Below are 13794 nucleotides of genomic sequence, written 5' to 3' on the forward strand. Positions count from 1 at the left end.
GTTAGTGTTACATACATATGGCACTGCAATATTTCATCCAGGATGGCACACCCTTACAAAATGATCACTCAGTAATTGAACTATTTCATTTGTTAAGTTTAAGGGAGATGGTAAATCCCGTATTATTCTACAGCCGGGTAAGAAACTTGGATCGAAATCCATTATTCCAGGTCTACCTACTCACTGATGAGACCTCAAAAAAGGGTTGAAACTGGTCTGGGTAGTGACCTCTTCTCATAATGTAAAACAGTAATAAATCTCCTAGGAGCTGCGTTTTACATTATGAGAGAATATTAAGGACAGTGACGGAGCTTGCTCCACCTTTGCTCCGAGTTGCCCTGGTGTTGTACTACCCAAGTGATTAATTACACTTGGGCTCGCCAATAGTTTTTTTCGGCATGAAACTCTAGGATTTCGATCCGAGTTTTGTACTTGGCTATAGAATAACACGGGATTTACCATCTCCCTTAAACTTAACTTATGTCGCCGGTAAAATAGCCTTTTGGTTGTTATATTTCATTTGTTTTTGTTACCTACCATTAGCACTCATTAAAGTTATTCTTCACTCCATAGCAAAAGAACTATGGGAAGTCATTTCAGTCCTCAATCACTTAAAAATTTTTTAAAGTTTCTTTATCTACATCCCAACAACCTTTGAGCACCCAGTCTATTCTCACCAAAGTTTATACAATGGAACTACCACTATCTCTGCTGGTCAAATTACTTTTCTTTCTCTCTCTCTCTTTTGGCAATCATTGGGTTGTCTTAACTACTTTGCAATCTATCTCTATCTCCTAAATTTCAAATCTCTGACCAACATTACCCCAAGTCTGCTTTTTTTCCCATTTTTAAGCCTTTGCCTTTTAAAATTAGATATTGAACAATATAAGAAGTGCATTATCACAAACTTTTGGAACAAAGCGCTCAATATTTTGTTAAGAAAAAGTAATACCTATGTTTAATTTTAATTTGTTCTTTATTTATTGAATATATGTAGGTTTTTCTCATCAAATCTGCAAAGCAATATAACAAATTGTAAGTAGAACGTATGTTAAGAAATAAAGATTCACAGAGAACAGCAGTTTAAAAATACAGATAAAATGCTAATCTGGATTAACTATTAATGCCCATTTAACTTAAATACTCATGAAGAGGAATAACTCAACAACTGTAAAATGATCTTTTGGATCATGACTAAGTACATCCTGTAAGATTTCTTAGAAGAGGTGTGTATTTTCTGTTATGCAATGCCCTTTTCACTGACTTGCAAATAATTACTTATGATGTAACATGCATTTACAATGTAACTTAAAAATTCTTTCATAAAACAATTGAAAAAAACATTATATTAAGTATACATATTTTTAAGCCACTGTCCCCACCACACCCTCAAGTAATTCATTTAAGAATATATGTTGAATAAGAATTTCACTATCGTAATCATTTTGGAACATGGTAATCAAAATTTTGTCACAAAGAAGAAATAAAATATGCTTTATTTTCATTTTGTTCTTTATCTGTTCAATATATGTTGATTTATACTGATGACATGCTTATGTTTTCATCTGTTCTGCAAAGCAGAATAAATTACTAAAGCAGAATAATGCTAAGATTTACAGAATGTAGTTCAAGAAATAAAATATTTAGAGAAAAGAGAAATTCAGATTAAACAAAAATAAACAGTTGCAGATTAATTCTGAAGATAAATACTAATTTTATTCAAGGAACTTGGCAACCAACAAGTTGCTGATCTTAAATAACCTATTAAACTGCATTTTCTGTGAATGCTTATTAATAAGGATTCTGGTTCATTGGACAAAAGGGCAAATGGTTATAAACATCGTTTCCAGAAGGAAACACTTTTAAACATAACCAACACAGATGGCTCTTACAATTAATGCAAGTCATATGATTACAACCTCCATTTTTTTCAATAGGCATTTTACAAGATGGGCATTCTTTTCGTGCTGAAGGATCCATCTTCATCCATTCCTAAGCAGAGAAACAGAAGGCATCAGTCAATATCAGAGTACAGTTTACAAAACAGAAGTTATATTTTTCACAACAAAAAAATAATATGAGCGAAAGATTGAGTACTTACACAGGACAAAATGTGAGACTGAATGGTTGGATAAATGCTTGGCAAGTGGTATGGCAGAGAAACAAAAGGTAGAGATGCAATGGAAGAGAAAGTGCAGTATGAAAGAGTGACATGAGAAAGGATAAGAATAGACTTTTGTATAGAGACTCCATGCTAAGAGAAGTGCTTGGAGTGCATCAAAATTGTGTTTCACTGAGACAAGATTAAAGATTGACATCTTCAATAAGGATGCATAGAGGGAAAGTGGAAAAGATGATTATTTTAGTGGGTACAAATGATCTGGCAGGTGACAAGTATGGTATGAGAAAAGATATGAAACTGTTGCAGGCACAGTGAATAAGAAGAGTGAGAGAGTAAATGAGCCTGCTGCAATGGTATGATAAAGATGAGCTGAGAAGAAGGGGCCTTGATTGCAATCAATGTAGGAGGAATTGGGTGGAGTCTATGGATGTGAGGAATGAGTTCAGTGGATGAAAGGAATTATATGAAGTAGATGGTTTGCATTTGAATGTATTTGGAGTTACGTGTCTTGAGAAAATATTTTTCACTGAGAGTTTGGAAGTGTAGAGTCATGAACACTGGTATTCCCTCAGAATCTGAACTTAGTGGGATAACCCATACAAGATGCAAAGGATATTGTGAGATGAATGGGATACTGCAGTTTATGTATACTTAATCACAGAAGTATTTGGAATGTGGAGAAGGTGTTTTTATCACTGGTCACTTCAACTTGGTCAGACGGTACCAACATTAGTCAAACCTGACTGATAGGATAAAATACAAGGGAGTATAGTATTTTGAGAGGACATAGAGAACAGGATGGGGAAGTTTGCTAACAGTAGAAGAAATGAAGCCAAAAAAAGAGTACCTTGGGAGGAGAGATACAGAGAGCAGTTTATTTGAGACTATCTGCTGTGAGATAGAAGTCAAGAGGATGAAATATGCAGTTTGCTGCTATAGGCTAGGGATGAGACAAGGGAATATGTGGATGGCATGTATCGGCAACTATGGGGTGTCACCAGATCTAGCACTCTCGAACCTTAGTTCGAGTGCTAGATCTGGTGACACCAAAGAAATTGCTTTAACCAAGGCAGACATACTGTGGAGAGTTATCAAGTAGTCCCCAGACATGCAGAATTTTTAGTTAAAAAGGGATGAATGTGGAATTACAAAGGTATTATGGCAAACTGATGTCAGCATTTGGAGCAGTACCATGGCATAAGAATTTAGAAAGAGAAAGATGTTAGCAGTGAATGGGAAATGGTCTGTGTTTGAAGAAAGTAATAATGTACAACATATCCAGACTGAAGAAGAAAAATCAAGTAGGAATTAGATGGATGAGTAGCATCATTAAGCAGAAGGTGCAGAAAAAAAAAAAAAATTGTAAACAGTATATAAAGTGAAAGGTGATTAGCAAGCCCATGAGCAGCACAAAGCAGTGGCAAGAAGGTAAGGTATTGTAAGGCCAAAGTGAATTATGAGAGGAAGCTAGCTGATGAGCTAAAGTAAATCTCAAAGAATTCTTTCACTATGTGATGAATAAAAGGAAGTATAACAATGTAAACATGACTTTAATGTATGTTGATGGTTGAGAGGTAACAGAAGCACATGAAATACAATAAATAAGTTGTCAACAATACATGGCCAAAACTTATAGATCAGATTGATGTATGATGCAACTATATAGGAATACTATTACCAAATGCTTTTTTTTATGATTTCCTAGGATTGGATCATTATGAAAGTGATCCACTCCCCGAAAATTGGTTCATATTCTTATTTGAAAAACATTTTCCATAATGTCTGCACTTAATCCACTTACACAGATAGACCCTAACTTATGTAAATTTGACTTACATAAATTCAGACTTATGCAAATTATCCTGAAAGGTCTATGAAAAAAAAGAAAAATTCAAGTTATGAAAATTTTACTTAATATACACCTATGTTATTTGCATGCCACCTAATAGCAATCCTCCACATGACAAACAGCCCACGCATGTATGTGCTTTCCTTTGTCTATTATTGAACATGCTTTGTATTTGTATTCATACACTTTAACAATGTTTAGTGTTTGCATGCACCATGGCAGAATAAAATCATGGCTGGAAAAAGAAACTACAAGTTGAAAAAGGGAACCGCTGCACAAACACATCAAAAATTGATTTATAGTGTTCCTTCACAATTGTACTCGATAGTGAACAGAACTGTGAATGATGCTGTCCATATAAAGGAATAAATGAAAGGATTCCTCTTTTAAGTCAGAGATAACAAAAAAAAAATCACTGTAGTAATACTTACGACATGAAAAAATTGTTAATTATGTGGATGGAAGACCAAAACTAAAAGTACATTCTACTAAGCTTAATGATGATTCAGACAAATGCAAGAAGCCTTTTTGATGACATAAAATCAAAATCTCCAGATAGTTTTCAATCTTTTGTGGCAATTAATGGTTGAATGGTCGGATTTAAGAACCATGCTGCTTTTCATAATGTTCAAGTGTCTGAAGATGCTTCTATACTCTTTCTCAGGTTATCTTGGAAGTAGCGGAATAAGCTACATTTCTGGCTTTTCTTCCCATTCGTACTATAGATTACGCTGCATAAAATAGTTCCTTAAATTTTTTACGTTATCACATCATGTGGTACTTTGCATATAATTCTTTTATTACTTCCTTACTTGCCGATGCTAGAATTATGTTTTATACCATTAAATTGTTACAGGGAACTTATTTTTGGAAAATGCAATTATCTATCATGATGACCACTGACTTTACCCTGAACATATATATGGAGATGACTGGGGGTGTTTGCTCTTGTATTCCTACTCGGGGTAGTCCTAAATTAGTAATGTGTCCTAAAGGCAAACCTCTGAAAAGTGCATCATACTAAATGTTTACGCTGGTTTATGGAATGAGAAATCCTGATGAAACAGTGGGCAATATCGTGAAGCAGACAGTGGAACTGACAGGTGTAAGCAAGACGGCAGTATACTGTATGAAGAAGAAACTGACCACAACGGGACAACTGCATAAGCTGGGGAAGAAGAGGCCTACTGCCGTAGGACTATGCACATGCTCGATGAAATACGATGACTTTACACTGTTAGCAATTTGTCAGAAAGTGCACGATTTCTTCTGAAAGAACGAAATTCCTATGATATATAAGGTAATGACTGTCATAAACAATGATGATCTCCCTCGCATTTCATTAACAACAACTTACCAGTTGTTAAAGGACCTTGGTTTTATTTATGCCACTAGAAAGAAATCATCGGCTTTACTTGAAAGGGAAGATATAATTTTATGGTGTCACTAGTATTTGCGTTCTATCAGGAAATATCGTCATGAGGGACGAAAAATTTATTATACAGACAAAAACCTGGGTGAATGCCAGTCACACCTGCACTAAAGTTCTCCAGGATATGACAGTAAAAAGTGCTTGTCAACCATTTTTGTTGGGTTTAACGACAAGCTTTAAAGCACCAAGTGGAAAGGGTCTCGTATAATCATAACACACACACTGGCAGCGAAGACGGAATTGTACCAGGGGGGCCCTTGAAATTTTACAAGCGCAGAAATCACAAGGTGACTATCATAATGAAATGGATGGAAAGCAATACAAACATTGGTTCACAAACATGTTTTTGCCAAACATTGAGCCTAACAGCATTATTGTAATGGACAATGTGCCTTACCATTCTGTCCAACTGGAAAATGTGCATCTCAGGCTACAAGCAAAAAAGTCATTCAGAAGTGGCTGAAGGAAAAAGGAATTGGTTTTTACTTCTGATATGGTGAAAAACAGAACTATTGAACTTGGTAGCAAATATCAAGAGTCAGTTTCAAAAATATCGCATTGACAGTATTGGCAAACAGAAAGGACACACAGTTATTCATCTTCTACCATACCATTGTGAACTGAACTCCATAGAAATTAAGGGGCATGTTGCAGCTAAAAATACAACTTTAAAAATTTCAGATGTTGAAAGACTGGTCATGGAAGGATTTCAAAATATTACTGACTGCACATGGAAAAGTTACATAACCCATGTTATTGAAGAAGAAGAAAAATTCTGGGCCCTTGATGGAATGATAGATGAGGTGGTGGAAAATGTGTGTTTCATGGTGGATCTTCACTATTTAGTGCAGATGCACAATCTGATGATACTACCCATAACCTGAGTGGTGTTGAGGAGCTTCCTCATTAAATTAATGAAGGGATAAGAGTGTTTATGTATATATTATTGTAATAAAATATGCCATGTTCAGAAATGTGCGTTGTGACGAGTGAAGTTCACTTCATAAAGTAAACAATTACTGCTTATCTTATGCCAGTTTATAATAAACTATATGACATCTACTTTGTTACAGCCTATCAGCTAATTCCAGAAAAACCAAAGGCACACAGTTGTGTGGAGTCATCTTGGCCATGCAATTTCATATTAGCAATCATAATGTAATGTTATACGTAGAATGGTGTGATTCACGCGGTGATGATTTTTATGGGATTTTCTATGCATGTGCTTAGTTACAAACGCGGCACACTTCACTGTTGCCATAGTAACAGCAAACTAATATCCTGCTACCTTTGGAAGCAGTACGCCGTAGTATATTTCTTTAATTTCAAAATAACCTGAAAAAGTGTATAGCGACGATACTGAAGCAGCTGAGAAACATCTTAATGAATCAAAGAGACAATTGTGTTCCATAAAACTTCAGGAATGGCATGACTGGAGGAGACTGATCCCAATGTTTTGCAGATCTGGAACAGTAAGGAGAAATAGATGACACTTTAGCTTGAATCAAGAGATTTATGAAGAGAAGAGAGAAGCCACTATTCAGTCATCTCTTGATAATTTCATAAGGAATGTCAAACAGCCAAGTTAAATTTTTTTTTCTTTTAATTTTTTTGTTATTTTTCACACTTTAAAATACTGTATTATACACTGAGTTAGCTTTGTATTAGGAACACTCCACCTGATTTACATATTCAGTGTGATAATGAAGAACCATGTGATATCAATGTCATGTGTGGTTACTATAGATGGGCGCACCTATCTTCTGTGCATAATTGGTAACCGTTTGCCAGTAGTGGGAAAACATGACGACGTAATTTGACCATGGGTAGAGAGGAGCCAGGTGTCGTTATTTCGGAAACAGCTGCACTTGTTGGTTGCTCCCATACTACTGTATAAAGGGTGTACCAGGACTGGATTAACTATGAACAGATATCCAGCAAAAGGACTTACATTGGTCAGCCACACACAGTTGATCAGAGGTGAGCTTCAGATGTCATGACTGGTATCTCAGCAATGACTTGCAATAGTCACACAGCTTACCCACCAATACAACAGTGGGACAGTTCGATCCATTTCCACATGCACCATATGCTGTACCTTGCTTTGCCTGGGGTTCCACAGCTGGAGACCAACAAGAGTATCCATGATGATGATGGCCAGACATTGAATGACTCACGCGTTACCGTATTTTCCGGTGTATAAGACACACTTTTTTACTTTAAAAATTCATCTTTAAAATGAGGTGCGTCTTATATAATGAAGATAAAGATTGTTTCCTCTTTTCAAAGTCATATGCATTCCCTTTTATCTTCCAAGATCTTTGTAGGTGGTTAATGGTGCAATCAAATTGATGCGTGACCTTCACGTGACTTCTAGCGTGTCGTTGGCTAAGAACTTGGCATGGTCAGAAGGAGATTTTGTACGATTTGCGTAAAGAAAAGTGTGTGGAACGTGGAAAAATCGCGAAGTGGCCAGAACTAGAGACCGAAGTTTTGAAATGGGTGCAGAAAATCTGCAAAATGGCATTACCATTTCAACAAAAATGATTCGTACACATGCAATCAAAGTAGCCTGTGAGCGTAACATTGAAGATTTTAAAGGTGGTGCATCATGGTGTTACCGTTTCATGAAATGCAATGGACTTTGTATGCGTACAGAAACAAAAATCAGTCAAAAAATGCCAAAAGAATATGAAGACAAAATTATTTCTATATTATATTATAAGAAATTAATGATGATAGAGAAGAGTCAGATGACAGTGACATGAGTTTTGCAGGTTTCTGAAAGGTCAGTTTATTATTAAAAATTAACTATTATTTTATCCATTTTTTTTTAAAATCATACTTTAAAGTTTAGGTTTTTTCCAGAAAATTGTATTAAATTTCTTGGGTGCATCTTATACACTGGAAAATACGGTACATTCTGTGAACCTTTATGTATTACATGAAGGTTTGTGGAATGTACAACTTTTGCATAAGATGAATACTGTCCATATAGTTCCAGACAGAAAAACTACATCAACAAATAATAGGAATCATATCACAAATTTTATACAAGGTATTGCAAACAGGCTGTCATAACTAACTGCAAATGGCACTCAAAAGGATGGTCACTTAAAAAAAAAATCTAATACAACTAATTTCACATTATAAAAATCTAATAATGTGAAATTAGTGTTATATTTCACATTAACCACCATACTTGCTTACACCTCAGTAATTACATAGATTTGAAGTGCCAGTTGAAAGTGAAATAATGACATGGATATGAAGCATAAATTAATTGATATATTTCATCCATAATAGCTGTTTGGGTGATTAAATTATTATTAATGCCAGACCTCCATGGAGTCATCACAGTCCCCCTTCCCCCCCGTGATAAGTCTTTAGACTCCATGGAGGTCTGGTGTTAATAATTTAATCATCCAAACAGCTATTATTCCCATAATAGCTGTTTGGGGGCAAACACTGTTACACACAAAGCCCATCAAACCATGCTTTAAACTCATTCAATGTATCTGCATTCACCACAATGTCAGATAGAGCACTTCACTGACCAACCACTCTCCATGCAAAGAACCTACTCCTATGCCCATGCTTATACCCTCCTTATGGAACTTCAGATATGTCACCTAACCCATTCTCTGAAAAATCCCTCAATTTATTCCTCACATCTCAAAGACTAGTTTATGACCTTAGTCTTTTCTGGACCCTTTCCAACATATCCTCATCACCATGAAATCCAGGGGAATAAATCTGTACACAATAATCGATACGAGGCCTGATCAAGGCCTTATACAATGGAACCAGAACCTCTATTTCTACAAGTCCTCAGCATCATTGCCATAATCTGATGTGATGTCATCACAACTACTTCAAGATCTCTTTATCACCCTTTCAAACATATCCTCATCACCATGAAATCCAGGGGAATAAATCTGTACACAATAATCGATATGAGGCCTGATCAAGGCCTTATACAATGGAACCAGAACCTCTATTTCTACAAGTCCTCAGCATCATTGCCATAATCTGATGTGATGTCATCACAACTACTTCAAGATCTCTTTATCTCCTCAACTTCCAAAATTTCCCTGCCAAGTGTATATTTTGCATCTCATTGTTGCCTACTGCATTTCAGAACCATACACTTGGCAACATTAAATTGACAGTTCCATACTTTTGCCCACTCATAAAATCTATTCAAGTCCTCCTTTTAAGGCCACAACATCTGCTTGATTCCTCATCAATCTCCCCAGTTTTGCAATCCCAATATAATTAATATATATATATATATATATACAGGGTGTTCGGGATAAATTTGACATATTTATAATTAATTATATTTTTCCGTAAGTTACATGTATTAACACACACTTCTCTTCATTTAAAAGTTTGGACCCTTCTTCATTCACATACAAGATGTCAGAAAGGATGGATAGCTGGAACCCACCTGAATCATGGAAGAGAATAACTTGTATCATGATGATTCGTGCCCGCCATCAAAATAAGGATATTACGACTGCTGCCCAATGCTCCCTGAATACAGTAAAAACAATCAGGCATGAACTAGAGACTTGCAATGGTGACTACGAGGATGTAGCAAGAAGAAAGATCCCTAGCAGACGATCTGATTGCGTTCGTACAGCAGAATTCCTCGCAAATCTGCAGGAACAGGTGTTGAAGAACCCTGGCATTGGAATTCGGGCTTTGTTCGTGGAGTTGCTAACTGTAGTCAAGCCCTGGATAACAAGGGTAGGCAATGGTAGGCCGTATGTATGGCAGCAGGATTCGGCCCCTTGCCACACCTCTGGGAAAAGTCAAAAATGGTTGTCTGAAAATTTCTACGACTGCACCAGTCCAAATGTTTGGCCTCCAAACTCCCCAGACCTTAACCCCATGGATTATTTTGTATGGGGCGCAGTTGAAAAAGACACCAATCGCACTTCCAGTAATACAAAAGCCCAGTTAATGGATAAAATTAAAACAGTTTTTGCGGCCCTTCCCAGGGAGACTGTAGCATCAGCTTGTTCGAGGTTCCGAAGCAGAATTGAAGCTGTGATCGATGCTAATGGTGGTTATTTTGAGTAAATCTTGTTGATAGTATTGTAATTAACTCTGCCTGTAATGTTTTTTTGTCAATTCATTAAATTTAATAGATACAAAGAAGATTTTATTTTTCCTTACGAAACTGTCAAATTTATCCCGAACACCCTGTATATATACACATACAAATTAAATGGTAGTTTCTGACCTCTGGAATGTTGAGTATGAGGAAAGATTGAGAAGATTAATTTGCAGAGTCTGGTGGGGAGAAGGAAGAGGGGAGATATGATAGAGACCTACAAGTTGGTAAGGGGTTGTTATAAGATCAATGGTGGAGAAGTTCTACAGAGAATAGTGGGAGATCAGGGGAGAACCAGAGGACACCCCTGGAAACTGTATAAAGAGGGTGTGAGTAGGGGAGTGAGAGGCAGGATTTTTTCGTGCAGAGTTGTGAATGATTGGAATGCCTTGCCTGAGAGTGTGGTGTCTGCAAGGTTTGAGTGTGTTTAAGACACAGTATGATGAGATGTGTGTGTGATAAAAGGACCTCCCAGATGAGTCTTTGACTCCATGAGGTCTTGGGAAATAATAATAATAATAAATAAATAACAATGGTCTCCCAAAACTGCCCTTTGACATTCCACTAGTGACTTTCTTCTTTTGAGATAGTGTCCTCCATACACAACTTGCTGATGCCTATCTGATAGTCATTCACCTATCCAACTCGCTAGTCTGTCATCTATTCCCATCTTCTTCGGTTTAGTAACCAACTTGTGGGGCAATCTATCAAAAGCCTTTGCCAAATCTAAGTATATCACTTATATATGCATATCCCTTGTCCAATACAGACAAGGGATATGCATATCATCAGTACATAAGCAAGTTTGTGAAACATGAAAAACTATGCTACATGTATGACTCACAAATTATTTTGCATGGGAACCTCTATGAAGTGTGAAGACAGGCAGATCTACAATGAAGCTAATAAACCTTAAGCTTGCAGAAGGAGCTTGTTGGACCCAAAAAAATTCACCAAAATGAGTGACAGTTCTCAAGTCCAATCCAGTTCTTTCTTTCTTTTGCACATTACCAAAATTTCCTTGTGATTCATAGTCTTATGAGTCATTTCATAATATACACAGATATAATATCTTCATTGAGACATTGATATTTAATTATTTCCATTCTTCATTGCAGAGATACAGAGAAGTAGCCTCTGGTGTCTATCCACAACAGGCACCTCTATGCCATGAAGAATGAACTATCTGATAAACTAACCACATATATATGTCTATGACATTGATTTTACCTTCTTTGATTTCATGCTGATCTCAGAAAGAAATCATTGATTATTTACTATTGAGTTTCTTTTGTATGGCAAATGCAAGTCAAGTATTTGACAAACATTAAAATGTAATTTACTTGAAATACTCTCAGATTATCAGATTGCTTTTAGTTTGTTAACTATTTATTTTTTCCATATTTTTTTCATTTTTTAGAGAAATTACCAACAATGCATGCAAAAGTATATCACAGATGCCAAAAATGTAAATTGAAAGAAAGAAGTTGAATGTTTTTCCAGTTGGTTATACTATAAATTAAAGATGCCAAGAAGTTATATTCTTGGTTTCATTATTTATCCTAGTGTAAGCAAACAAAGTTTATGCATGAAGTTACTTCATGACTGGGTTATTTGTGGGATACTAACAGGCAATTGATGTGAAGTCATTAGCCTCTATCCTGGTCGTGAAGTAACTTCACGTGCAAACTTTGCTTACGTTTGGATAAAGGATGAAACCAAGAGTATAACTTCTTGGTATCTTAAATTTATTGAAAGAAAGAAGATTTAAGGATGTTTCAAAATGTAAAAAACTTCTTAATTTTTTTAGAATGGTTACAAGATGTGGCAGGGAAGAAAATCAACATGTAGCTAATGCTAGCAGAATTCAATGATTTTTTTTTGATACTGAAGAGTATGAAAACACCTTAAACAGCAAATGTCAAGAATTATTCAAGCTAGTCAGCAATGAAAAACAATATGAATGAGGAGGAGCAGAATTCTTACAGAGAACAGACCACCACCATCAATGAATGTTGACAGCAGTTTCATTTTCGATCAATCTGATTATTTTGAGAAGTATAATGACATTGAAAAATTGGCTATTATTATTATTACTTAACACTTCCAGGGAGTCCAAAGACTCACTGAGGGAGGGCACCTACTCTACAACTTTCCATCTCCACTAATCCACTACCTGCAACTACCTTCATCATCTACCACTGACCACCACCACCACCCCTAGTATTTTCACAGACAATCACAAACATCCATGCCTATGACAGGATTTGAACCCGCAACCTTTTGGCTGGAGAGCAGCTACACTAACCACTCGGCAACATTAAACAATAATGAAAGACATGAAGTTTTATCAAAACCACAATGCAGATAATGTTTACACAGAATCAGACAGAACTTATAAAGAACAAAAACAGAAGCTTCTTAAAGATATATTTTTAAAAAAAATGTCCAGGGACCAGTTTTTTTTTTTTTTTTGCAAAACACACAATGGATGGATTTTCTGACTGTATGAATATTCAGAGAACTCTTGAGATCATGAAGATGCCACAAAACACAAGAAGGCCATTGTTATCTTGGATAATACAAAGTCAAACAAAAACACATTGGTCCAGCAATTTGAGGAACAAATAAGTAAAACATTCACTACTGCTTCAAAGTACTGAAAAGAGTTGTAGTTATTAAGTTTGTTAGTGAAAGAGGTTTGTTATTCAGAGGTCATGATGAGAAGTGGGATTCACCAAACAATGGAATGTTTATGGGGACTATTGAGTTAATTGCACAGTTTGACCCATTTTAACATGAGCACCTCAAAAATCTAAAAATGAAAAAAAAAAAATAAATAAAACTTATTTATCTAAAAGAGTTTATAAAGAATAGATCAAAATCACTGGAAAAACACATGCAAGACAAAATTGTGAATCCAGATAGTAAACACTACTCTGTTATTGTTGACATTACACTGGATGTGACACACCTCGACCAGTTGACAATTATTGTTTGCTACTGCCATAAAGTGTAAACCATATGAACAATTTTTAACTTTTTCACCAACTTTGATTTCTTACCATTCTTGGATCAACAAGAAATCAGGGAAGGTAAATCATTATCATAGACATATACATATGGTTAGTTTATTAATAACTAGTTGATTGTAAACTGCCATTGGACAACATTCATGATCTGTTCCTATAACAATACATCGAATATGAAAGGGGAGGTGGGCAAAGTACTGCAAGCATTTTTAAAACATATCAACAAGTATGCCA

General features: G+C 35.8%; 1 protein-coding gene across 1 annotated transcript in view; it reads right to left on the reverse strand.

The window, feature by feature from the left end:
- Nucleotides 1–1477: 1477 nt before the first annotated feature.
- LOC150110250 (uncharacterized) overlaps nucleotides 1478–13794 on the reverse strand; it is a 154190-nt gene continuing 141873 nt past the window's right edge. Inside the window, exon 5 of the mRNA XM_090398574.1 lies at nucleotides 1478–1992. Within this exon, the coding sequence (XP_090254700.1) occupies nucleotides 1792–1992 (201 nt within the window). The 3' untranslated portion in view covers nucleotides 1478–1791. The remainder of the gene's footprint in view (nucleotides 1993–13794) is intronic.

This window comes from Typopeltis vanoorti, chromosome 1 (assembly GCF_054136105.1).
Source record: "Typopeltis vanoorti isolate ZY-2024b chromosome 1, IOZ_Tvanoo_1.0, whole genome shotgun sequence".
Taxonomy (NCBI): Eukaryota; Metazoa; Arthropoda; class Arachnida; order Uropygi; family Thelyphonidae; genus Typopeltis; species Typopeltis vanoorti.